The sequence below is a fragment of the Mustelus asterias genome, chromosome 6 (assembly GCF_964213995.1).
Source record: "Mustelus asterias chromosome 6, sMusAst1.hap1.1, whole genome shotgun sequence".
In the NCBI taxonomy this organism is placed as follows: Eukaryota; Metazoa; Chordata; class Chondrichthyes; order Carcharhiniformes; family Triakidae; genus Mustelus; species Mustelus asterias.
Window position 1 is genome coordinate 6,282,510 of NC_135806.1, and position 25,867 is coordinate 6,308,376.

At 52.1% G+C, this 25,867-nt stretch overlaps 1 protein-coding gene across 4 annotated transcripts in view; it reads right to left on the bottom strand.

The window, feature by feature from the left end:
* cemip2 (cell migration inducing hyaluronidase 2) overlaps nt 1-25,867 on the bottom strand; it is a 107,167-nt gene that overhangs the window by 9,767 nt on the left and 71,533 nt on the right. For all 4 annotated transcript variants that reach the window (XM_078213947.1, XM_078213946.1, XM_078213948.1 and 1 more), the window contains exons 16-21: nt 23,989-24,166; nt 14,943-15,158; nt 11,683-11,891; nt 8,636-8,818; nt 5,045-5,264; nt 3,712-3,813 (exon numbers count right to left, since the gene is read on the bottom strand). In XM_078213947.1, the coding sequence (XP_078070073.1) occupies nt 3,712-3,813; nt 5,045-5,264; nt 8,636-8,818; nt 11,683-11,891; nt 14,943-15,158; nt 23,989-24,166 (1,108 nt within the window). The remainder of the gene's footprint in view (nt 1-3,711; nt 3,814-5,044; nt 5,265-8,635; nt 8,819-11,682; nt 11,892-14,942; nt 15,159-23,988; nt 24,167-25,867) is intronic.

The window sequence follows — 25,867 nt, forward strand, 5'->3', positions numbered from 1 at the left end:
TTTCAAGATGTGTAGGTTAGGGGGATTAGTAGGGTAAATATGTGGGGTTCATAGAATCATAGAATTCTACAGTGCAGCAGGAGGCCATTCGGCCCATCAAGTCTGCACCGACCACAATCCCACCCAGGTCCTATTCTCGTAACCCCTCATATTTACCCTCCTAATCCCCCGACACTAGGGTTAATTTAGCATGGCCAATCAACCTAACCCGCACATCTTTCGGACTGGGAGGAAACCGGAGCACCTGGAGGACACCCACGCAGACACGGGGAGAATGTGCAAACTCCACACAGACAGTGACCCAAGCCTGGAATCGAACCCGGGTCCCTGGCGCTGTGAGGCAGCAGTGCTAACCACTGTGACACCGTGTCGCCCATTATATATTGTGTGTTAGACTGACTGACCCTTTATTCACATGTTACATCAGCAGGATACAAAGTCACACAGACACACATATGCGCTTTGATTAAGATTCCTGTCATCCAACTCCAGTGCCTCGGAGAACATCTCCCTCGACACCTGATAACACACACACACACCGATTGAAATCAAATATTGTTGGGATCGAGGCACCACAGAATCAGGAAAATAAAACAGCTCATTAACAGTTATCAGTCTGGGTGTACACAAACAGTACCCACAGGAAGCTGCCTGAAACCGGGAGACCAAACAGAACGAGTCAAGCTCTTTATTCCTTTGTTAGCTCATCAAAAAATTAATTAAAAAAAAAATTTTTCACCTGCTTCAGGGTCAGGAGAACATAATGAAAATGAGGAGCGGAGAGAGTTTAAACTGTGTTATGGATCTTTAGACGGATACACCAATGTCAGTATGTAGGTCGCTTTTAATGCTGGTATGGGAATAGGCTTTGTAACCGTTATCCAGCACTTTTAATGTAACAGAACATCCCAAGGTACCTCACAGAAGCCTTACAAAACAGGATTGGAGAGGCAATGGCCTAGTGATATTATCACTAGATTATTAATCCAGAAACTCAGCTAATGTTCTGGGGGACCCGAGTTCGAATCCCGCCACAGCAGATGGTGGAATTTGAATTCAATTTTTAAAATCTGGAATTAAGCAACGACTGATGACCATGAAACCATTGATTGTCAGGAAAAACACATCTGGTTCCTTTAAGGAAGGAAATCTGCCGCCCTTACCCGGTCTGGCCTACATATGACTCCAGAGCCACAGCAATGTGGTTGACTCGGGCAACTAGGGATGGGCAATAAATGCCGGCCCAGCCAGCGACGCCCATGTCCCACAAATGAAAGAAAACAAAATATGACACTGGGCTGCATTAGGAGATATTAGGTCAGGTGGCGTTAAGTACGTTAAGTCCAGGCAACAGAAAACAGATGGAGCTCTGGAGGAATACAGAGAGAGTAGGAAAGAACTCAAACGGGGAGTTAGAAGGGCAAAAAGAGGTCACGAGATGTTCTTGGCAGGCAGGATTAAGGAGAATCCCAAGGCATTCTATTCATACGTTAGGAACAAAAGAGTTGTCAGGGAGAAAATCGGACCTCTCAGGGACAAAGGAGGGGAATTATGCTTAGAACCCAAGGGAATAGGGGAGATCCTAAATGAATACTTTGCATCGGTATTCACGAAGGAGAGGGGCGTCTAACCGGGAGTGTCTCGGAGGGAGGTGTTGACCCGTTAGAGAAAATCTCCGTTACAAGAGAGGAAGTGTTAGGTTTTTTAGGGAACATTAAAACTGACAAAGCCCCAGGGCCAGATGGCATCTATCCTCGACTGCTCAGGGAGACGAGAGATGAAATTGCTGGGCCTCTGACGGAAATCTTTGTCGCTTCTTTGGACACGGGTGAGGTCCCTGAGGATTGGAGGATAGCGAATGTGGTTTAAGAAGGGTAGCAGGGATAACCCAGGAAATTATAGGCCGGTGAGCTTGACGTCCGTGGTAGGGAAGTTGTTGGAGAGGATTCTTAGAGACAGGATGTATGTGCATTTAGAACGGAACAATCTCATTAGTGACAGACAGCATGGTTTTGTAAGAGGGAGGTCGTGCCTTACAAATTTGGTGGAGTTTTTTGAGGAAGTGACAAAAACGGTTGATGAAGGAAGGGCCGTGGATGTCGTCTATATGGATTTCAGTAAGGCATTTGACAAAGTCCCACATGGCAGGTTGGTTAAGAAGGTTAAGGCTCATGGGATACAAGGAGAAGTGGCTAGATGGGTGGAGAACTGGCTTGGCCATAGGAGACAGAGGGTAGTGGTCGAGGGGTCTTTTTCCGGCTGGAGGTCTGTGACCAGTGGTGTTCCGCAGGGCTCTGTACTGGGACCTCTGCTATTTGTGATATATATAAATGATTTGGAAGAAGGTGTAACTGGTGTAATCAGCAAGTTTGCGGATGACACGAAGATGGCTGGACTTGCGGATAGCGAAGAGCATTGTCGGGCAATACAGCAGGATATAGATAGGCTGGAAAATTGGGCGGAGAGGTGGCAGATGGAGTTTAGTCTGGATAAATGCGAAGTGATGCATTTTGGAAGAAATAATGTAGGGAGGAGTTATACAATAAATGGCAGAGTCATCAGGAGTATAGAAACACAGAGGGACCTAGGTGTGCAAGTCCACAAATCCTTGAAGGTGGCAACACAGGTGGAGAAGGTGGTGAAGAAGGCATATGGTATGCTTGCCTTTATAGGACGGGGTATAGAGTATAAAAGCTGGAGTCTGATGATGCAGCTGTATAGAACGCTGGTTAGGCCACATTTGGAGCACTGCGTCCAGTTCTGGTCGCCGCACTGCCACACGGACGTGGAGGCGTTAGAGAGAGTGCAGAGAAAGTTTACCAGGATGTTGCCTGGTATGGAGGGTCTTAGCTATGAGGAGAGATTGGGTAAACTGGGGTTGTTCTCCCTGGAAAGACGGAGAATGAGGGGAGATCTAATAGAGGTGTACAAGATTATGAAGGGGATAGATAGGGTGAACGGTGGGAAGCTTTTTCCCAGATCAGAAGTGATGTTCACGAGGGGTCACGGGCTCAAGGTGAGAGGGGCAAAGTATAACTCAGATATTAGAGGGATGTTTTTTACACAGAGGGTGGTGGGGGCGTGGAATGCGCTGCCAAGTAGGGTGGTGGAGGCAGGCACGCTGACATCGTTTAAGACTTACCTGGATAGTCACATGAGCAGCCTGGGAATGGAGGGACACAAACGATTGGTCTAGTTGGACCAAGGAGCGGCACCGGCTTGGAGGGCCGAAGGGCCTGTTTCCTGTGCTGTACTGTTCTTTGTGACAAAGTGTTTGGTTAAAGTGTGACAGAAAGGCAGAGTGATGGAGGGAGGAGATTCCAGAGCTCGGGGCCCAGACAACTGAAGGCAGAGCAATGACTAGGGGCTCACAAGTGGCCAGAATTAGAGGAGTGCAGAGATTGGAGGGTTGTAGGGCTGGAGAAGATCACATACACTGGAGAGGGGGGGAGGCGCTGGATGAATTTGAAAACAAGGATGAGAGAATTGAAATCCAGACATTCCTTGACTGGGAGCCAAATGTATGTCAGCAAGAAACTGTGTGTAGAACATTATCAGGAGAGAGAAGGTTCTAAGTATTTGCCCAGCTCCTCATTCTTTCCCCTGTATCATCACCTCACGTTTTCTTTGAATGGAGTTCTCTCCCATAATCTTCTTTCTGAATGTCCCCGTTTCCACGGAAATGATAGCAACAGTTCTGGGATTACTTACAGAAATATAGGATTCTCTGTGTCCCTGCTGAATCGCGGCGTTGCTGAGGGATTGGATTTGCACGAGGAGGTAGATTTGGTGTGGATCACTTGTATAAACTAGCTGCGGGATATTAACAACATCAAAATTAGTTCTCATCCGAAAAAGCCATCCAATGGCTCGTCCAGTTTTCACGCAACGATGCTTTTCAGATGACACCAGCACACGGAGAAACAAATTGCTTGAATTTAAGAATTTGGTTACGGCGTAGAACAGGAGGAGGCCATTCAGCCCCTCGAGCCTATTCTGCCACTCAATTAGATCACGCCTAATCTGTATGTGTCTAAACTCCATCTCCTCACCTTTGATACACTCTCCCTGCCTATTAGAAATCTTCCCATCGCACCTTTGAAATTTTCAAGTGATTCCCACGGATTTTTGTGGGGATAAAGCTTTAGACTGCCACTCCCCTTTGTGCTTCCTGGTCTCACTTGAAGGATCTAGCCCTTTTTTGAAGATTTGCCCCCTTCTGGCCCCCCCCCCCCCCTCTATCAGAGGAAACAGCTTGCCACTTTTTACCCCAATTCTAATCCCTTTAATCATTTTATTCATTTTGAATAAAACGAGGGTGGCACAGTGGTTAGCATTGCTGCCTCACAGCGCCAGGAACTCAGGTTCGATTCCGGCCTTGGGTGACTGTCTGGGTGGAGTCTGCACGTTCTCCCTGTGTCTGCGTGGGTTTCCTCCGGGTGCTCCGGTTTCCTCCCACAGTCCAAAGATGAGCGGTTTAGGTGGATTGGCCATGGCAAGTTGTCCCTTCATGTCCCAAGATGTGTAGGTTAGGGGATTAACTGGGTAAATATGTGGGGCTACAGGGATAGGGCCTGGGTCAGAAAGTCGGTGCACTTGATGGGCCAAATGGCCTCCTTCTGCAGGGATTCTATGATTGGATCACCCCCTCAACTATAGAGGGTACTTCACAACCTCAGCATGCCCAAGGTGCCTACTGCTTTTCCTACATCACGACAATGACCATGGCCTGGACTTTCCAGTCCCACCCGCTGTGGGACAGGAAACTCTGGCCCGAACCCTGCCCACCTTTATAAAAGCAAATTACTGTGGAAGCTGGAACCTGAAACCAAAAGAGAAAATGCTGGAAAACTTTGAGAAAGGGTCGAAACGCCAGCTCTTTTCTTTCCTACAGATGCTGCCAGACCTGACCACCTAGAGCCTGTCCATCAAATGTTCCACTCCTCTCCCCTCCCCCACCCGCACACCGTGGCGCCCCCTGCAGACGGCACCATCAGCTGAAGGAGCAGGCAGTTGCCTCACCAAGTTGGATACATGAGCTTACCTGAGAAGCCCCGCAGTTCTCACATTTAACCAAGCTTTTTGGTGGCATCGCGACCGTGGCTTTCGGAGGCGTGGAGTATTTTGGGTAGGCGGCAGGCATGCAGTTACTCACGGCCTGTGACCGCATGGTGGCCGTGATCTTCACTCGCTCGCAGCCCTGTGTGGGGCAGTAACTGTGCCCCTCCCGGCTGTAGCGTGCCTGCAGGATTAGGAACAGCAGCCTGGCGACAGGAGAGAGGGAGAGATGAGACTTCATTCCTTTCCTCAATGCAGCAGAGGCGACGGTGCGCAGGGTGGCGTCAACTCCCCAACACGTGCAAAAACTGCCCTTTAGACTTTTAGCAAATTGATTCCAAGAACAGAAACAGACCATTCTGCCCAACTGCTCTGTGCTGGTGTTTATACTCCAGACAAGTTTCTTGCCACACCACTTCATCCAACCCCATCATCGCATCCTTCTATTTCTTTCTCCCTCATGTTTTTTTTATTCATCCGTGAGACATGGGCGTCGCTGGCTGGGCCAGCATTTATTGCCTACTTGGCCAGAGGGCAGTTGAGAGTCAACCACATTGCTGTGGCTCTGGAGTCACATGTAGGCCAGACCGGGTAAGGACGGCAGATTTCCTTCCTTAAAAGACATCAGCGAACCAGATGGGTTTTTCCGACAATGGTTTCATGGTCATCAGTAGATTCTTAATTCCAGATATTTTTTATTGAATTCAGATTCCACCACCTGCCATGGGCAGGATTCGAACCCGGGTCCCCAGAACATTAGCTGAGCTTCCGGATTGATAGTGTAGTGATAACACCACTAGGCCATCGCCACCCAGGCATGTGTTTATCATCTTCCCCTTAAATGTATCTTTACTGTTCATCTCAGTCACTCCCTTTGAGTTCCAAATCCTCACCACTCTGGGAAAAAAGGTTTCTCCTGAATGCCCCCCACGATTGGATTTATTAGTCATAGAGTCATACAGTGCAGAAAAGGCCCTTCAGCCCATCGAGTTCACACCGACAATAGCTACCATTGAAATCACGCTAATCCCATTTATTTTAACTATATTAGTTCAAACTATATTAGTTTCGGATTTCCCACCCAAGTGAGAATCTTACCTTCATTTCTAACCTATCAAGCATCCACCTTTATCATCTTAAAAGGCAGGTCACCCTCATCGCCGTAGGGAGGAGACCCAACCAGCTTGGACAAGGCCTCAAGTTCTCAGCCCTCCGTTCTGATATCACCCTCGCAGATCGGTCACAGCCCAGGAAGGAGGCTATTCTCCCATTGTGTCTGTGCCGACCCTCTGTGAGAGCATCCCGGCGAGTCCCGCTCCCCTGCCCTTTCCTCACAGCCCCGCAAGTTTCCTCTCCTTGAGATAATTATCCAATTCCCCTTCCGAGAACTGCGATCGAGTCTGCATTGCAACATCTCCATGGGCCCCTGTATCTTTTTTTTTTACAATATGAAGCACGGTGGCACAGTGGTTAGCACTGCTGCCTCACAGCTCCAGGGACCTGGGTTCAATTCCGGCCTCGGGTCACTGTCTGTGTGGAGTTTGCACGTTCTTCCCATGTCCGTGCCGGTTGCGTTTGGTTTGCTCCCACTGTCTGAAAGACGTGCTGGTTAGGTTGATAAGTTGGTTGGCCAGGCTCAATTGCTCCTTAGTATCAGGGAGATTAACAGGGTAAATGCGTGGGGTTATGGGGATAGGGCCTGGATGGGATTGTTATCAGTGCAGGGCTTGATGGGCCGACTGGCCTCTCTCTGCACTGCAGGGATTCTATGATTCTAAATTGTCCCTCAGTGTCAACGATGTGTAGGCTGGGGGGATTGGCAGGGGATGATGGGCCTATGTTGGAGAGTCGATATATGATAGGCCGAATGGCCTCCTTCTGCACTGTAGAGATTCAATGATTCTATCTTAGAACAGAATAATTCATTCCTGATCAGAGTCAAGATAGAAACACATGCACTCTATTTCAATACATGCTTTAAAAAATATATATTATATTAAGGTTTGGCACCAGTAAACATGCCTAATTAAACTCCCCCTCCCCGCCTCCCCACACACACACACACACACACACACACAAAACCGTCACCAAAATTTAGAATAGACGCTGCCCCGACAAACTTCTCATGTTGTAATTGCGGCCTCCCAGCTGTTGGAGGTGCTGTAGCACTTCGATTTGGAACATCCCAGTTCCTGAAGTTTAAGTTTATTTACTGGAGTCACAAGTGGGCTTACATTAACGCTGCAATGAAGTTACTGTGAAAATCCCCTAGTCGCCACACTCCGGCATCCGTTCGGGTACACTGAGGGAAAATTTTGCACGGCCAATGCACCTAACCAGCACATAGAGGTGATCATAGAATCTCTACAGTGCAGAAGGAGGCCATTTGGCCCATCGAGCCTGCACCAACAACAATCCCATCCAGGTTCTATCCCCGTAACCCCACATATTTACCCTAGCGTCCCCCTGACACTAAGGGGCAATTTATCATGGCCAATCAACCTAACGTTGGGTGGCACGGTGGCAGAGTGGTTAGCACTGCTGCCTCACAGCAAGAAGTTTAACAACACCAGGTTAAAGTCCAACAGGTTTATTTGGTAGCAAAAGCCACACAAGCTTTCGAGGCTCTGAGCCCCTTCTTCAGGTGAGTGGGAATTCTGTTCACAAACAGAACTTATAAAGACACAGACTCAATTTACATGAATAATGGTTGGAATGCGAATACTTACAACTAATCCAGTCTTTAAGAAACAAAACAATGGGAGTGGAGAGAGCATCAAGACAGGCTAAAAAGATGTGTATTGTCTCCAGACAAGACAGCCAGTGAAACTCTGCAGGTCCACGCAACTGTGGGAGTTACAAATAGTGTGACATAAACCCAATATCCCGGTTGAGGCCGTCCTTGTGTGTGCGGAACTTGGCTATCAGTTTCTGCTCAGCGACTCTGCGCTGTTGTGTGTCGCGAAGGCCGCCTTGGAGAACGCTTACCCGAATATCAGAGGCCGAATGCCCGTGACCGCTTCTCCACATCATGCCTCACAGCACCAGGGACCCGGGTTCGATTCCCGGCTTGGGTCACTGTCTGTGCGGAGTTTGCACATTCTCCTCGTGTCTGCGTGGGTTTCCGCCGGGTGCTCCGGTTTCCTCCCACAGTCCAAAGATGTGCGAGTTAGGTTGATTAGCCATGCTAAATTGCTCCTTAGTGTCGGGGTAAATGGGGTTACGGGGATAGAGCTTGGGTGGATTTGTGGTCAGTGCAGATTCGATGGGCCAAAGGGCCTCTTTCTGCACTGTAGGGATTCTATGATTTACGCTAACCTGCTCCTAACAAGCCGGGAATCAAACCCGGGTCCCTGGCGAGGCAGCAGTGCTAACCTCTGTGCCATCTAAATCAGACTTTTCTTTAATGCTCCTGTGAAATGGTTTGGGATTTCTTATCACATTAAGGTCGCTACATAAATAGAAGTTATGGTTTGCTAAAAAGCAAAAGGAAGGTCAAATAGATTGCTCAGTCCTCACAATTGTTAAACATCCAGCAGAGTATCTAGTCAGTCTGGAGAGGAAAGAGTGAACATACCCAGTACTGTTGTCAAAATAAAATAGTCTCTGTTTGGGTTGACTCTGCGCCTCTTTCAGAGAAGGCACCGCTGTGTAATCCTCCACACTGTGCGCAGTTGAGTTTTGTCTTTGGTAGATGTCAGCTATGACTTGGAAAGTAGTGGCTCGTGGGTAACAGAGACCAACCTGGATCCAATCATCTCTACAGAAACGAAAAAAGATTAAATTAAAAACCAATCAACAAATCTGGTTGGGACACATCTAGAAGGACAGTTTGATGGGGATGGTGGGGAGGATCCTGTCGCCATGGTAACTCATCAACAGCTAAAGGGCAACACGGCAGCACAGTGGTTGGGGCCAGCACGGTGGCACAGTGTTTAGCACTGCTGCGTCACAGCGCCAGGGACCCAGGTTCAATCGGGTCATTGTCTGTGTGGAGTCTGCATGTTCTCCCCATGTCTGCGTGGGTTTCCTCCGGGTGCTCTGGTTCCCTCCCACACTCCTGAGATGTGCGGGTTAGGTGGATTGGCCATGCTAAATTGTCCATTAGTGTCAGGGGGATTAGCAGGGTAAATATGTGGGGTTACAGGGATAGGGCCTGGGTGGGATTGTTGTCGATGCAGACTCGATGGGCCTCTTTCTGCATTGTGGGGATTCTATTTGATTCTAATTCAGTGCCGAATACACGATTTCACTCAAAAAGTGGGAAATGAAAGAATGTGCGACTTGATGGAGCTTGGTTCTGCTGTCAACCACACAGTGCGTGATGTGGGAAAGCTCGATAGAGGGGTATTCTGTGCCCAAATTAGGGAAGGACCACAATTTTGCCAGAGTATGGCATCTCTCAATGAGCCTCATCATTGTGAGGCACTTCCTCCACTCTTTATCTCTGACATGTTTTTGTCACACAGCTCGCTGGGAGTTTGAAGGGATAACAGTGCGGTGAGAGCAACAGGAGAGCTCAGTGAATGAGGGACAGCATTGGTTTGGTCGACCTTCTGAACCAACGAGATTTAAGGATTGAGAATGAACCAGTGGGAGGACTGAGGATGAAATGGAATGAACTGAAGTCAAGTCAGGTCCCGAAAGAGAGAGAGAGAACTGAGAGAGTGGGTTAGGACGGGAAAAAAGAGAATGTAAAGCATTAAAATAATTAATAAATGTTTAGGAATCTCGAAAACAAATTTACCACCTCCAGGAACATTGGACAGTGTAACATTTTCACTTTCTTGGCCTAAGTGCTGTAATAATGATCATATTCTATTCCTTCATTGGCCAAGCCAGCATTTGTTGCCCATTCCTAATTGCCCTTGAACTGAGTGCTGCAAAACCGCTTACGAGAGCATTAAGAATTAGCCACCTGGGTGGATCTGGAGTCACCCTGCATCAGGTTCCTTCAATGGCATCTTCTGAACCTCTGACCTCTGCCACCTAGAAGGACAAGGGCAGCAGATACATGGGGAACACCCACCACCTCCAAGCCGCTAACTATCCCGACTTGGAAATATATCGGCCGTTCTCTCACTGTCGCTGGGTCAAAATCCTGGAACTCCTAACAGCACTGTGGGTGTACCTACACCGCATGGACTGAAGCAGTTCAAGAAGGCAGTTCACCGCCACTTTCCCAAGGGCAATAAATGCTGGCCTAGCCAGCGATGCCCACATCCAGTGAACAAATAAAATAAATCATGCAGGCCAGACTAGGTAAGGACGGCAGATTTCCTTCTCTTAAAGGGAGACCAAATGGAATTTTAGTTTCAACTTCTGGATTCCCGCCCTGCACCCAGAGGGCAGGAAGTACCCATTCGTGTCCAAGTCCGGAGCTGGTCACTATTGCCAGAGGCTTGAGGCCACTCCACATCAAGCATGGCTGACCAGGAGACTGTCCCATTCTTACCACCTGCCATAGGTGTATTGGAGGGATCTGCAGTCCGTTATGAACACCCCTTCCCACCAAGTCCTGGGTGGGACTCAAACCCGGAGGCAGCTGGCTTGGAGGCAGGGACGGTACCCACTGTGCCACAACACCTGCTTTGCCACCATGCCACTAGCAGCCATGGTGTAACTCAAACCTGTGCTCCAAGAGTTTCAAAACATAGACTCTGGATTACTAACCCAGCGTCATCATCATTACAGCACAGTGGTTAGCACTGCTGCCCCACAGCGAGCTGTGTGACAAAAACATGTCGGAGATAAAGAGTGGAGGAAGTGCCTCACAATGACGAGGCTCATTGAGAGATGCCATGCTCTGGCAAAAATGTGGCCCTTCCCTAATTTGGGCACAGAATGTGCCTCTATCGAGCTTTCCCACATCACCCACAGTGTTATTGCAATTATTGCAGTCTTCAGAGTAGAATCACAGAATCCCACAGTGCAGAAGGAGGCCATTCAGCCCATCAAATCTGCACCGACCACAATCCCACCCAGGCCCTGTCCCTGTAACCCCATGCATTTACCCTGCTAGTCCCCCTGACACTAAAGGGAATTTAGCATGGCCAGTCAACTTAACCCACACGTCTTTTGGACTGTGGGAGGAAACCGGAGCACCCGGAGAAAACCCACGCAGACACGGGGAGAACGTGCAAACTCCATGCAGACAGTGACCCAAGCCGGGAATCGAACCCGGGTCCCTGACGCTGTGAGGCAGCAGTGCTAACCCACTGTGCCACCGTGCCACCCCTTACGCACTTAATTACCAGTCCTAATTTCTGTGGCAGCTAATGCGCAAATTCAGCAAGTTCTGAAAAAGGATGGGGAGGTTTGATTGGGGAAAATTAACCAGTAAGTTCTGCAGCTTCATAGCTCACAGTGTAACCCTACATTGCCGGAAAGCGCTGGGCGATTTGCTCATCGATAACTTCACGTGTCATTATCACAGCCACATTTCCACACACAGCTTGACCCAGAGTTAACACCAGTCGTGTTAATCAGCAAACATTTACCGAAAATGAGAACATTTCAAAAAAACTTTTCTAAAGTTGTAATAACTTCCAGAAATATCCGTGCCCTGTTACAATGATGGGCAAGTGGCAGCTTTCTCATGAGACGTGTGAAACCACAGCTTACTTATTGAAGTTGATGAGATACAGAAAGGTTTCCTCTGGTGCTCTGCCGTTCCAGTGAATCGTGTAGCCTTTCTGGAGCATCACCACAGGCTGGTATTGCTGGAAGCTTGCTCGCTGATTGATGCCTCGCAGAGTCATCGGGTGGTTGGAGTATTCATCTCTTACAATGGTCATGGTCAGATTTTGAGGTCGGCGCGTTTGGATATAAACCTGGAATTATAGTTACAACAGCAACGTTTAACCCAGTTACCAGCTCCAGTCCCTTTGTTCTTTCCCTCCCAAACCCTTGTTCGTGCACACAAACTTATGGAGAGGTGTAATGGCTATGACAGGCTCTATGTAAATGCGAGCCTTTCTCTCTTTGTGACGTTGTGAATGATGCTCTGTAAATACTAAACGCACGGACTTCATTCTTCCTAAGGTTGTGTTTGGTCATTCCCAACAAACCAGCTTCCAGCACAAAACTACACCTGACCAGTACTAACCCCCCCCGCCCCCCACACAACCAGCACAAACCATTCCCCCCCTCCCCGGCCAACACAAACCCCCCTGCCCTGCTTGCTTTCTCAGTAACTAAACGTTGAGTGGTCTACCTCTACAGTTGGAGCAGGGGGAAGGAAGCTGCTGCTACCTTTGTTGCTCCTTCCCGACAGCAAGCACAGCAATGAGAGGTGCTCCCCTTTCCCCATCCAGCACAAATCATTGCATTTTTCACACGAACTTAAAAACTGGAGCAGGAGTAGGCCATTCGGCCCCTCAAGCCTGGTCTGCCATTCAATAAGATTGTGGCCTCAACTCTGCTTTCCTGCCTGTCCCCCATTAACCCCCGCCCCCCCCCCCCGCCCTGATCAATCAGAAACCTGTCTAACCCAGTGAGGATGTATCCAGTGATCCAGCCTCCACTGCTCTCTGAGGAAGAGAATTCCAAACTCTAATGATGCTCTGGGACAAAATTCATCCGCATCTCGGTCTTAAATGGGAGACCCTAGACTTTGAGACTGTGCTCCGAGCTGTAGAAACCACCACGTCAGCTAAATTGGAGCAAGTGTACTGACAAAGGGTATCGGTCACAAACCTGTTTCAGGGATACATTACTGCTCTGCCCAAGACCGCAAGAAACTACAAAGGGTTGTGACTGTAGTCCAATCCATCACGCAAACCAGCCTCCCATCCACTGACTCTGTCTACACTTCCCACTGCCTTAGAAAACCAGCCAGCATAATCAAGGACCGCACACACCCCGGACATTCTCTCTTCCACCTTCTTCCGTCAGGAAAAAGATACAAAAATCTGAGGTCACGTACCAACCGACTCAAGAACAGCTGCTGTCAGATCTTAGAATGGACCTACCTCGCATTAAGTTGATCTTTCTCTACACCCTAGCTGTGACTGTAACACTACATTCTGCACTCTCTGCTTTCCTTCTCTATGAACGGTATGCTTTGTCTGTGTAGCGCGCAAGAAACAATACTTTTCACTGTATGTTGATACACGTGACAATAGTAAATCAAATCAAAAATCAAGTTTTATTGCTTCGAGCCCATTGACTGGTGAACTCGATAGACTGCTTCTCTTTAACTGGGGAAATGAACTGATGCTTAATGCGAGTGTAATCTCAATGAACTGAAATGAATGAGCTCCAGAGAGATTTGTAAATTAAAACTAATCCCAACTGCAATGACTTTCAGAGCAAAAGGCACACACTCAATTGAATTATGTTAATAAATCAGCCAAAGTGAACCGGGAGATTTTTGGAATCCAATTGATACGTGCGTTGCTCATTCAATCAATCTTCAGCACTAAACTCTTTCTAAAATACAACCAAAAACGAAGACTAGTTTTATTAATTCACCATGAGGCAGTTACTAACTAGACCAGCATTCATCATCCATTCCTAATTGCTCCACAGAGGGACCATCATCTATTGAAATGATGGCTACACTTTAAGGCAGAGGCTTTTCACTCAGAATCCCTACTGTGCAGAAAGAAGCCATTCGGCCCATCGAGTCTGCACTGACCACAATCCCACGCAGGCCCTATCCCCATAACCTCATGCAGTCACCCTACCTAATCTCCCTGACACTAAGGGGCAATTTTTTATCATGGCCAATTCACCAAACCTGCACGTCTTTGGACTATGGGAGGAAACCGGAGCACTCAGAGGAAACCCACGCAGACGTGGGGGGAATGTGCAAACTCCACACAGACAGTGACCCAAGCCGGGAATTGAACCCAGGCCCCTGGCGCTATGAGGCAGCCCTGCTAACCACTGTGTCACCCAATAAACTCCACACGTCAATCTTCAGAATTGAGTCACTCTGTGGAAAGGTCGGGTACCGTTCTGTGGGATCGACCTCTGCACTGAGAAATTAACAGTTGATTCAAAGGAATTTTGCCCCAGCGAAAGTGTTCACGTCTGACTCAAGATGCACAATTTGTGTATGGTTACCTGCAAAGACACTTCCAATATACAGCCTTCACTCGGTAGGGATCGTTCACACCTAAGCAAGGTGGTCCTGGGTTCAAATCCCACTCAAGAGGCACTAGCACATAATCTAGGCTGCCGACCCAATGCAGTGCTGCAGGAGTGCTGCACTGTCGGAGGTGCCGTCATTCAAATGAGACATTAAACCGGGGCCCTGCCTGTTCTCTCGGGTGGATGTAAAAGATCCCGTGACCAATATTTCAAGGAGGGACAGCGATTGGTCTCCTGGTCAATATCTTTCCCTCAACCAAAATCACAACTAAAAATCAGATTATTTATTCATTTAAAACGGAGATGAGGAGGAATTTCTCCAGCCAGAGAGTGGTGAATCTGTGGAACTCATTGCCACAAAGGGCTGTAGAGGCCAGGTCATTGAGTGTCTTTAAGACAGAGATCGATAGGTTCTTGATCAGTAAGGGGATGGAGGATTACGGGGAGAAGGCAGGAGAATGGGGATGAGAATCATATCAGCCATGAATGAATGGCAGAGCAGACTCGATGGGCCCAATGGCCTAATTCTGCTCCTATATCTCATGGTCTTATTAGTGGGAGCTTGCTGCGTGCAAATTGGTTGATGTCTTTCCCACATTACCACTCTTAGAAAAGATATTTCATTGGCTGTGAAACACTTTGGGACTTCCTGAAAGACGCTTTGGAATTTACATGTTGAAGTGATTCCTCCTCCCCCCCGCCCCACCCCCCCCACCCACCCCCCCCCCCCCCCCCCCCCGCCCCCCCACACAAAAACCAACCCCCCCCCCCAATTTGGTTCTTACCTGAGCATATTTTCCACTGCAAACGGAGCCAAACCAGGACGTGACATTCTCACATCGGGGATGCTTGACCAGGAAGTTATCCATGCGGCCCACGTACGTGTCCCTGTAACCTGTCACAGAGCCATCAACGTCGTGGAACATGGCATTCTTATCACCGTCGAGATCATAGCCCTCAAACCACGGGCCTGGTTTGCCAAAGAAAACCTTCAAGGATACCTGAGAGGGGTGGTAAATGCAGTCATGTGTGTGGTAGAAAGAGCATTATTGATGCAAGTGCAGTATGTTGCAGTCTGGGCATTTTGTTAGCTGCCAATCTCTGCTGCCCTCTCTGTTGGGGAGGTGTGAATAAAGTGAGTTGAATAATGGTTGTCAGCAGTTGGGGGGTGTCTTCATCTTAGGGCAATACACAACAGGAAGCAAAACACCACATCCTCAGCGAGTCGCACCCTCACCACGGAACCTTAAAGCTTTGGTTTCAAGCCCCACCTTAAAGACTTCAGCGCTCATGGCAGTCGGACTCTGCAGTGGAGTGCTGCATTGTCAATGACACTGTCCTTTTAAGATATCAGACAGAGGGGGAGGTGATGGCCTGGTGGTATTATCGCTAGACTATTAATTAATCCAGAAACTCAGCTAAAGCTCTGGGGACCTTCTGGGTTTGAATCTTGCACACGGCAGATGGGGGAGTTTAAATTAAATTTTAAAAATCTAGAATTAAGCATCTACTGATGACCATCAAACCATTGTCGATTGTCAGAAAAACTCAACTGGTTCACTAATGTCCTTCAGGGAAGGAAATCTGCCGTCCTTACCCGGTCTGGCCTACATGTGACTCCAGAGCCACAGCAATGTGGTTGACTCTCAATTGCCCTCAGGCAACTGGAGATGGGCAATAAATGCTGCCCAGCAGCGATGTCCATGTCCATGAATTAATTTTTAAAAAGAACCAGCGGGGGGGGAGATTTATTTTATTTTTTAATGAGAACACACTGTGGCGGTGGAAACAGATTCAATGGTGACTTTCAAAAGGGGATTGGATAAATAGCTGAAGGGGAGGATGTTGCGGGGCTGTGCGGAGAGAGCGGGGGAAGTGGGATGAATTGAATAACCCTTTCAAAGACCTGATGGGATGTCATAGAGTCATAGAGGTTTACAGCATGGAAACAGGCCCTTCGGCCCAACTTGTCCATGCCGCCCTTTTTTTTTAAACCCCTAAGCTAGTCCCAATTACCCGCATTTGGCCCATATCCCTCTATACCCGTGTAACTATCTAAGTGCTTTTTAAAAGCCAAAACTGTACCCGCCTCTACTACAACCTCTGGCAGCTTGTTCCAGACGCTCACCACCCTCTGTGTGAAACAATTGCCCCTCTGGACCCTTTTGTATCTCTCCCCTCTCACCTTAAACCTATGCCCTCAAGTTTTAGACTCCCCTACCTTTGGCAAAAGATATTGACTATGTGTTCTGTGCTGTGTCAGTCCAATGATCTTGAGACTATTTTCACAACCAAGCTTGTTCAGGATGTCACCAGCAGGTTGTTCAGTTAGTTACTACACTACCCAAGGCCAACTACCCACTGCACAGAGCAGAAGCTACTGGGTCTGGTCTATTCTAGTCTGTGTTAGGTGATCCCATGTTGACGAGCAGCGCGGGGGCGGGCCGTGGGGGGAGGGGGGCACGTGTGGTTAACCTTGGTTTCCGTTGCTCAGAGCTAATGTGTGAAACCAGCCCTGAGCCAACTTCCACTCCTGATCTCTACTTTCACAGAGAGACTTGAGCACACGTTCCAAGCTGACACTCCCAGTGCCGTGCCAAGGGAGTGCTGTACTGCCAGAGGTGCTGCCTTTCGGGAGAGGAGTTAAACTGAGAAGTGAGGTGGGGAGCGTGAGTGAGGTGGGGAGCGTGAGTGAGGTGGGGAGCGTGAGTGAGGTGGGGAGCGTGAGTGAGGTGGGGAGCGTGAGTGAGGTGGGGAGCGTGAGTGAGGTGGGGAGCGTGAGTGAGGTGGGGTGCGTGAGTGAGGTGGGGAGCGTGAGTGAGGTGGGGTGCGTGAGTGAGGTGGGGAGCGTGAGTGAGGTGGGGAGCGTGAGTGAGGTGGGGTGCGAGTGAGGTGGGGTGCGAGTGAGCTGGTGTGTGAGTGAGGTGGGAAGCGTGAGTGAGGTGGGGTGCGAGTGAGGTGGGGAGCGTAAGTGAGGTGGGGTGCGAGTGAGGTGGGGAGCGTGAGTGAGGTGGGGTGCAAGTGAGGTGGGGTGCGAGTGAGGTGGGGAGCGTGAGTGAGGTGGGGTGCGAGTGAGGTGGGGTGCGAGTGAGGTGGGGAGCGTGAGTGAGGTGGGGTGTGAGTGAGGTGGGGTGCGAGTGAGCTGGTGTGCGAGTGAGGTGGGGAGCGTGAGTGAGGTGGGGTGTGAGTGAGGTGGGGTGCGAGTGAGCTGGTGTGCGAGTGAGGTGGGGAGCGTGAGTGAGGTGGGGTGCGAGTGAGGTGGGGTGTGAGTGAGCTGGTGTGCGAGTGAGGTGGGGTGCGTGAGTGAGGTGGGGTGCGAGTGAGGTGGGGAGCGTGAGTGAGGTGGGGAGCGTAAGTGAGGTGGGGAGCGTAAGTGAGGTGGGGAGCGTGAGTGAGGTGGGGAGCGTGAGTGAGGTGGGGAGCGTGAGTGAGGTGGGGAGCGTGAGTGAGGTGGGGAGCGTGAGTGAGGTGGGGAGCGTGAGTGAGCTGGGGTGTGAGTGAGCTGGGGTGTGAGTGAGCTGGGGTGTGAGTGAGGTGGGGGGCGTGAGTGAGGAGGGGAGCGTGAGTGAGGTGGGGAGCGTGAGTGAGGTGGGGAGCGTGAGTGAGGTGGGGAGCGTGAGTGAGGTGGGGAGCGTAAGTGAGGTGGGGAGCGTGAGTGAGGTGGGGAGCGTAAGTGAGGTGGGGAGCGTGAGTGAGGTGGGGAGCGAGTGAGGTGGGGAGCGTAAGTGAGGTGGGGAGCGTGAGTGAGGTGGGGGGTGTGAGTGAGGTGGGGAGCGTAAGTGAGGTGGGGAGCGTAAGTGAGGTGGGGAGCGTAAGTGAGGTGGGGAGCGTGAGTGAGGTGGGGAGCGAGTGAGGTGGGGAGCGTAAGTGAGGTGGGGAGCGTGAGTGAGGTGGGGAGCGTGAGTGAGGTGGGGAGCGTGAGTGAGGTGGGGAGCGAGTGAGGTGGGGAGCGTAAGTGAGGTGGGGAGCGAGTGAGGTGGGGAGCGTAAGTGAGGTGGGGAGCGTGAGTGAGGTGGGGAGCGTGAGTGAGGTGGGGAGCGTGAGTGAGGTGGGGAGCGTGAGTGAGGTGGGGAGCGTAAGTGAGGTGGGGAGCGAGTGAGGTGGGGAGCGTAAGTGAGGTGGGGAGCGTGAGTGAGGTGGGGAGCGTGAGTGAGGTCGGGAGCGTGAGTGAGGTGGGGAGCGTGAGTGAGGTGGGGAGCGTGAGTGAGGTGGGGAGCGTAAGTGAGGTGGGGAGCGATTGAGGTGGGGAGCGTAAGTGAGGCGGGGAGCGTGAGTGAGGTGGGGAGCGTAAGTGAGGTGGGGAGCGTGAGTGAGGTGGGGAGCGTGAGTGAGGTGGGGAGCGTGAGTGAGGTGGGGAGCGTGAGTGAGGTGGGGAGCGTGAGTGAGGTGGGGAGCGAGTGAGGTGGGGAGCGTGAGTGAGGTGGGGAGCGTGAGTGAGGTGGGGTGCGAGTGAGGTGGGGAGCGTGTGAGGTGGGGAGCGTGAGTGAGGTGGGGAGCGTGAGTGAGGTGGGGAGCGTGAGTGAGGTGGGGAGCGTGAGTGAGGTGGGGAGCGTGAGTGAGGTGGGGAGCGAGTGAGGTGGGGAGCATGAGTGAGGTGGGGAGCGTGAGTGAGGTGGGGAGCGTGAGTGAGGTGGGGTGCGAGTGAGGTGGGGAGCGTGAGTGAGGTGGGGTGCAAGTGAGGTGGGGTGCGAGTGAGGTGGGGAGCGTGAGTGAGGTGGGGTGCGAGTGAGGTGGGGTGCGAGTGAGGTGGGGTGCGAGTGAGGTGGGGAGCGTGAGTGAGGTGGGGTGTGAGTGAGGTGGGGTGCGAGTGAGCTGGTGTGCGAGTGAGGTGGGGAGCGTGAGTGAGGTGGGGTGTGAGTGAGGTGGGGTGCGAGTGAGCTGGTGTGCGAGTGAGGTGGGGAGCGTGAGTGAGGTGGGGTGCGAGTGAGGTGGGGTGTGAGTGAGCTGGTGTGCGAGTGAGGTGGGGTGCGTGAGTGAGGTGGGGTGCGAGTGAGGTGGGGAGCGTGAGTGAGGTGGGGAGCGTAAGTGAGGTGGGGAGCGTAAGTGAGGTGGGGAGCGTGAGTGAGGTGGGGAGCGTGAGTGAGGTGGGGAGCGTGAGTGAGGTGGGGAGCGTGAGTGAGGTGGGGAGCGTGAGTGAGCTGGGGTGTGAGTGAGCTGGGGTGTGAGTGAGCTGGGGTGTGAGTGAGGTGGGGGGCGTGAGTGAGGTGGGGAGCGTGAGTGAGGTGGGGAGCGTGAGTGAGGTGGGGAGCGTGAGTGAGGTGGGGAGCGTGAGTGAGGTGGGGAGCGTAAGTGAGGTGGGGAGCGTAAGTGAGGTGGGGAGCGTGAGTGAGGTGGGGAGCGTGAGTGAGGTGGGGAGCGTAAGTGAGGTGGGGAGCGTGAGTGAGGTGGGGAGCGAGTGATGTGGGGAGCGTAAGTGAGGTGGGGAGCGTGAGTGAGGTGGGGGGTGTGAGTGAGGTGGGGAGCGTAAGTGAGGTGGGGAGCGTAAGTGAGGTGGGGAGCGTAAGTGAGGTGGGGAGCGTGAGTGAGGTGGGGAGCGAGTGAGGTGGGGAGCGTAAGTGAGGTGGGGAGCGTGAGTGAGGTGGGGAGCGTGAGTGAGGTGGGGAGCGTAAGTGAGGTGGGGAGCGAGTGAGGTGGGGAGCGTAAGTGAGGTGGGGAGCGAGTGAGGTGGGGAGCGTAAGTGAGGTGGGGAGCGTGAGTGAGGTGGGGAGCGTGAGTGAGGTGGGGAGCGTGAGTGAGGTGGGGAGCGTGAGTGAGGTGGGGAGCGTAAGTGAGGTGGGGAGCGTAAGTGAGGTGGGGAGCGAGTGAGGTGGGGAGCGTAAGTGAGGTGGGGAGCGTGAGTGAGGTGGGGAGCGTGAGTGAGGTCGGGAGCGTGAGTGAGGTGGGGAGCGTGAGTGAGGTGGGGAGCGTGAGTGAGGTGGGGAGCGTAAGTGAGGTGGGGAGCGAGTGAGGTGGGGAGCGTAAGTGAGGTGGGGAGCGTGAGTGAGGTGGGGAGCGTAAGTGAGGTGGGGAGCGTGAGTGAGGTGGGGAGCGTGAGTGAGGTGGGGAGCGTGAGTGAGGTGGGGAGCGTGAGTGAGGTGGGGAGCGAGTGAGGTGGGGAGCGTGAGTGAGGTGGGGAGCGTGAGTGAGGTGGGGTGCGAGTGAGGTGGGGAGCGTGTGAGGTGGGGAGCGTGAGTGAGGTGGGGAGCGTGAGTGAGGTGGGGAGCGTGAGTGAGGTGGGGAGCGTGAGTGAGGTGGGGAGCGAGTGAGGTGGGGAGCGTGAGTGAGGTGGGGAGCGTGAGTGAGGTGGGGAGCGTGAGTGAGGTGGGGAGCGTGAGTGAGGTGGGGTGCGAGTGAGGTGGGGAGCGAGTGAGGTGGGGAGCGTAAGTGAGGTGGGGAGCGAGTGAGGTGGGGAGCGTAAGTGAGGTGGGGAGCGTGAGTGAGGTGGGGAGCGTGAGTGAGGTGGGGAGCGTGAGTGAGGTGGGGAGCGTAAGTGAGGTGGGGAGCGAGTGAGGTGGGGAGCGTAAGTGAGGTGGGGAGCGTGAGTGAGGTGGGGAGCGAGTGAGGTGGGGAGCGTGAGTGAGGTGGGGAGCGTGAGTGAGGTGGGGAGCGTGAGTGAGGTGGGGAGCGAGTGAGGTGGGGAGCGTGAGTGAGGTGGGGAGCGTGAGTGAGGTGGGGTGCGAGTGAGGTGGGGAGCGTGTGAGGTGGGGAGCGTGAGTGAGGTGGGGAGCGTGAGTGAGGTGGGGAGCGTGAGTGAGGTGGGGAGCGTGAGTGAGGTGGGGAGCGAGTGAGGTGGGGAGCGTGAGTGAGGTGGGGAGCGTGAGTGAGGTGGGGTGCGAGTGAGGTGGGGAGCGTGAGTGAGGTGGGGAGCGTGAGTGAGGTGGGGAGCGTAAGTGAGGTGGGGAGCGTGAGTGAGGTGGGGTGCGAGTGAGGTGGGGTGTGAGTGAGGTGGGGGGTGTGAGTGAGCTGGGGTGTGAGTGAGGTGGGGTGTGAGTGAGGTGGAGGGTGTGAGTGAGCTGGGGTGCGAGTGAGCTGGGGTGTGAGTGAGCTGGGGTGCGAGTGAGCTGGGGTGCGAGTGAGCTGGGGTGTGAGTGAGCTGGGGTGTGAGTGAGGTGGGGTGTGAGTGAGGTGGGGTGCGAGTGAGCTGGGGTGCGAGTGAGGTGGGGTGTGAGTGAGCTGGGGTGTGAGTGAGCTGGGGTGTGAGTGAGCTGGGGTGTGAGTGAGCTGGGGTGTGAGTGAGCTGGGGTGTGAGTGAGGTGGGGTGTGTGAGTGAGGTGGGGTGTGTGAGTGAGGTGGGGTGTGTGAGTGAGGTGGGGTGTGAGTGAGGTGGTGTGTGAGTGAGCTGGGGTGCGAGTGAGCTGGGGTGTGAGTGAGCTGGGGTGTGAGTGAGCTGGGGTGTGAGTGAGGTGGGGTGTGTGAGTGAGGTGGGGTGTGTGAGTGAGGTGGGGTGTGTGAGTGAGGTGGGGTGTGAGTGAGGTGGTGTGTGAGTGAGCTGGGGTGTGAGTGAGGTGGGGTGCGAGTGAGGTGGGGTGCGAGTGAGGTGGTGTGTGAGTGAGGTGGTGTGCGAGTGAGCTGGGGTGCGAGTGAGGTGGTGTGCGAGTGAGGTGGGGTGCGAGTGAGGTGGGGGGTGCGAGTGAGCTGGGGTGTGAGTGAGCTGGGGTGTGAGTGAGCTGGGGTGTGAGTGAGCTGCGGTGTGAGTGAGGTGGGGGGTGTGAGTGAGGTGGGGTGTGTGAGTGAGGTGGGGTGTGTGAGTGAGGTGGGGGGTGTGAGTGAGGTGGGGAGCGTGAGTGAGGTGGGGAGCGTGAGTGAGGTGGGGAGCGTGAGTGAGGTGGGGAGCGTGAGTGAGGTGGGGTGTGAGTGAGGTGGGGTGTGAGTGAGCTGGGGTGTGAGTGAGGTGGGGTGCGAGTGAGGTGGTGTGTGAGTGAGGTGGTGTGTGAGTGAGGTGGTGTGTGAGTGAGCTGGGGTGCGAGTGAGGTGGGGTGCGAGTGAGGTGGGGTGCGAGTGAGGTGGGGGGTGCGAGTGAGCTGGGGTGTGAGTGAGCTGGGGTGTGAGTGAGCTGGGGTGTGAGTGAGCTGGGGTGTGAGTGAGCTGGGGTGTGAGTGAGCTGGGGTGTGTGAGTGAGGTGGGGTGTGTGAGTGAGGTGGGGTGTGAGTGAGTTGGGGTGTGAGTGAGGTGGGGTGTGAGTGAGCTGGGGTGTGAGTGAGGTGGTGTGTGAGTGAGGTGGTGTGTGAGTGAGGTGGTGTGTGAGTGAGCTGGGGTGCGAGTGAGGTGGGGTGCGAGTGAGGTGGGGTGCGAGTGAGGTGGGGGGTGCGAGTGAGCTGGGGTGTGAGTGAGCTGGGGTGTGAGTGAGCTGGGGTGTGAGTGAGGTGGGGGGTGTGAGTGAGGTGGGGAGCGTGAGTGAGGTGGGGAGCGTGAGTGAGGTGGGGAGCGTGAGTGAGGTGGGGAGCGTGAGTGAGGTGGGGGGTGTGAGTGAGGTGGGGAGCGTGAGTGAGGTGGGGTGCGAGTGAGCTGGGGTGCGAGTGAGCTGGGGTGCGAGTGAGCTGGGGTGTGAGTGAGCTGGGGTGTGAGTGAGCTGGGGTGCGAGTGAGCTGGGGTGCGAGTGAGCTGGGGTGCGAGTGAGCTGGGGTGTGAGTGAGCTGGGGTGCGAGTGAGCTGGGGTGCGAGTGAGCTGGGGTGCGAGTGAGGTGGGGTGTGAGTGAGCTGGGGTGCGAGTGAGCTGGGGTGCGAGTGAGCTGGGGTGTGAGTGAGTGTGTGCGTGCGGTGACGGGCTACACACTCGCTAACACGCCAGTGCCCACCACCTGGAGCAGGTACTTTAGTTATAGAACCGGAGGGAGATCGGAATCTATGAAACCTTCACTCCAGCACTGAGTTAACATTTTCCCAGAGAGACAGGGACGAAACAGGGAACCAAACTGAAAAATCAACACAATAAATATTGCAGGTAACCGTGGAAAACCAGCAACCTGTATCTGTGCAGCAAACATCCCATAAGAATGACAATCAATGCTTCTTATACTCAAACCACACAACAATTAGAGAACATTCAAAAGGAGGTCTTAATCAGACAAAAGCCCAGCTTTAAGGCACATTGAAACAGCACATAACAACTTTAACTGTGAATAATTGTGAGTTCTATCGAGTTCTCTACCATGACTACAACCCTCCCTGTCTCGGTTACCTCCTCCAGCGCTATAACCATCCAAGAAGTTCATTTATCAGTGTCACAAGTAGGCTTACATTAACACTGCAATTAAGTTACTGTGAAAATCCCCTAGTCGCCACACTCCGGCGCCTGTTCGGGTACTCTGAGGGAGAATTTAGCATGGCCGATTACTCTAACCAGCACGTCTTTCGGACTGTGGGAGGAAACCGGAGCACCCGGAGGAAACCTACACAGACACGGGGAGAATGTGCAGACTCCACACAGACAGTGAGCCAAGCTGGGAACAGAACCCAGGTCCCTGGCGGCGTGAGGCAGCAGTGCTAACCACTGTGCCACCGTCCTTCAGTTATTCTCTCCCAATTTCCTTCCCTCAGACATGGGAGGCCATACTTTCAGCTGCCTCGGCCCCAAGCTTGGAATTCCCTCCCTAAAGCTCTCCGCCTTCTAAGCCTTTTCTAAAGTTGACCGCTTTGAATAAGCTTTGGATCATCTGTGCCTAATATCCCCTGATGCGGCTTGCTGACGAGCTTTGTTTGCAAACACTTGGGGCCATTTTACTAATTAAAGGTTGCTACTCAAATGCTGCGGTTCGCTAACGGTAGCCTGGTGATCTGCTTTAGCATATCGGTCGATATTCCAAAGTATCTTACGACGCGCGTGGACATTTCAAAACAACAAGATGGACATACACTCGTGCCAAACTTCACCAGAGACAAGCTGTTCTTGGGAGGGAGTTGCCAGGGGTTCTTTAGAAAGAATCCTACAGCACTCGTGAATCGGACTGGTGTTGCCTCATAGTTCCGGAAGGTCGTCTTGGTGACGTGAATGGGGCCATCATAAATCTGAAATCCTCGGATGGGGAAGGTCCTGTTTTAAAACCAGAAAAGCAGAATATGTAAAACTTCACCGCATAGATAGAGAGAAAAAAGGCTTTACTCTTACGACCAAGTGTGGGACCGTCATTTGATGCTAAACGCTGAAAGGGAGGTCAAAAATTTCAAAGGCGAAGAGAAAGCTAAGGACAGAAGGAGCTTTATATCTGTGGGGATAAAACTTATAAACCACCATGTGCGTAAAGAACGAAATGTGATGTCCACACAGGCTATGGAAGATCAAGATAATAGATAGCAACTCAGGCACTACATTGGGAGAGAGGAACGGAGTTGGCACCCAGTGATGGCACCCAAACTGAAAGAGGTTCAATAAGTGAAGACTATTTTAAATTAAGTAATGGAGGGCGTAGAGAGATTGCACGAGGTAGGTGTGGGTTTATTTTAATTGGAGCTTTTGGATAGGATGCTTCATTAGAGAGAAAATTGGTTGCAGGAATTAGAAGGTTCAATATTGGCGGGAGCGGGGGTTGCTGGGAAAGCAAAGGCGATCAGAAGTTACAGCGTGGCAGATCGGATGGACCCTGTAATCTTTTCTTACGCTGCTCTGGGCTTAGACAGAGATGGAGAGATTTTTGTTTTTCTTGAGCATTTTGAAGAACTTGAGTAGATTTCAGCATAGAATCATCAAATCCCTACAGTGCAGGAGGAGGCCATTCAGCCCATTGAGTCTGCACTGACTCTCCATCAGAGCATCTTACCCAGGCCCCACCCCTTGCCCTATCCCCGTAACACCACGCATTTACCCCTCTAATCCCCCTAATTTATACATCTTTGGACACTAAGGGACAATTTAGCATGGCCAATCCACCTAACCTACACATCTTGGGACAGTAAGGGGCAATTTAGCATGGCTAATCCTCCTCACCTACACGTCTTGGGACAGCATCAAAGGGGAACGATCATCCTCACTGTTAAACATCAATCTTACACAGGGTATAGGCACAGGATTTGACCATTCACTCCCTCGAGCTTGTTCTGCAATCAATGAGTTTGTGGTTGATCTGAAGCCCAACCCCATCCAGCCATCTCGGCTCCACAAACCCCAAGAGCCTTGACCAGCAAACACCTCCAATCTTAGACTTGGGATTAGTAATTGGGCTCGAATCTACTCCCAGTGTGGGAGAGAGTTCCCCACCTCCGTCCCCCTTTGTGTGAATGAAGTGCTTACCAACTTAGCCTGGCTCTGATTTTAGGGCCATGTCTCCTCGATGCTCCCACCCATCCTCCTTATCAATTCCTTACAAAATCCGAAAAGCTTTCAAACAATCAAATCACTCTTTAACCTTTTATGTTCCGGGGAATACAAGGCTAGAGTCAGAGAGTCATAGAGGTTAACAGCATGGAAACAGGCCCTTCAGCCCAACTTGTCCATGCCACCCCCTTTTTTTTTTAAAACCACTAAACTAGTCCCAATTGCCCACGTTTGGCCCATATCCCTCTATACCCATCTTACCCATGCAACTGTCTAAATGCTTTTTAAAAGACAAAATAGTACCTGCCTCTACTATTTCCTCTGGCAGCTTGTTCCAGACAACCACCACCTTCTGAGTGAAAAAATTGCCCCTCTGGACACTTTTGTATCTCTCCCCTCTCACCTTAAACCTATGCCCTCTAGTTTTAGACTCCCCTACCTTTGAGAAAAGATATTGACTATCTAGCTGATCTATGCTCATCA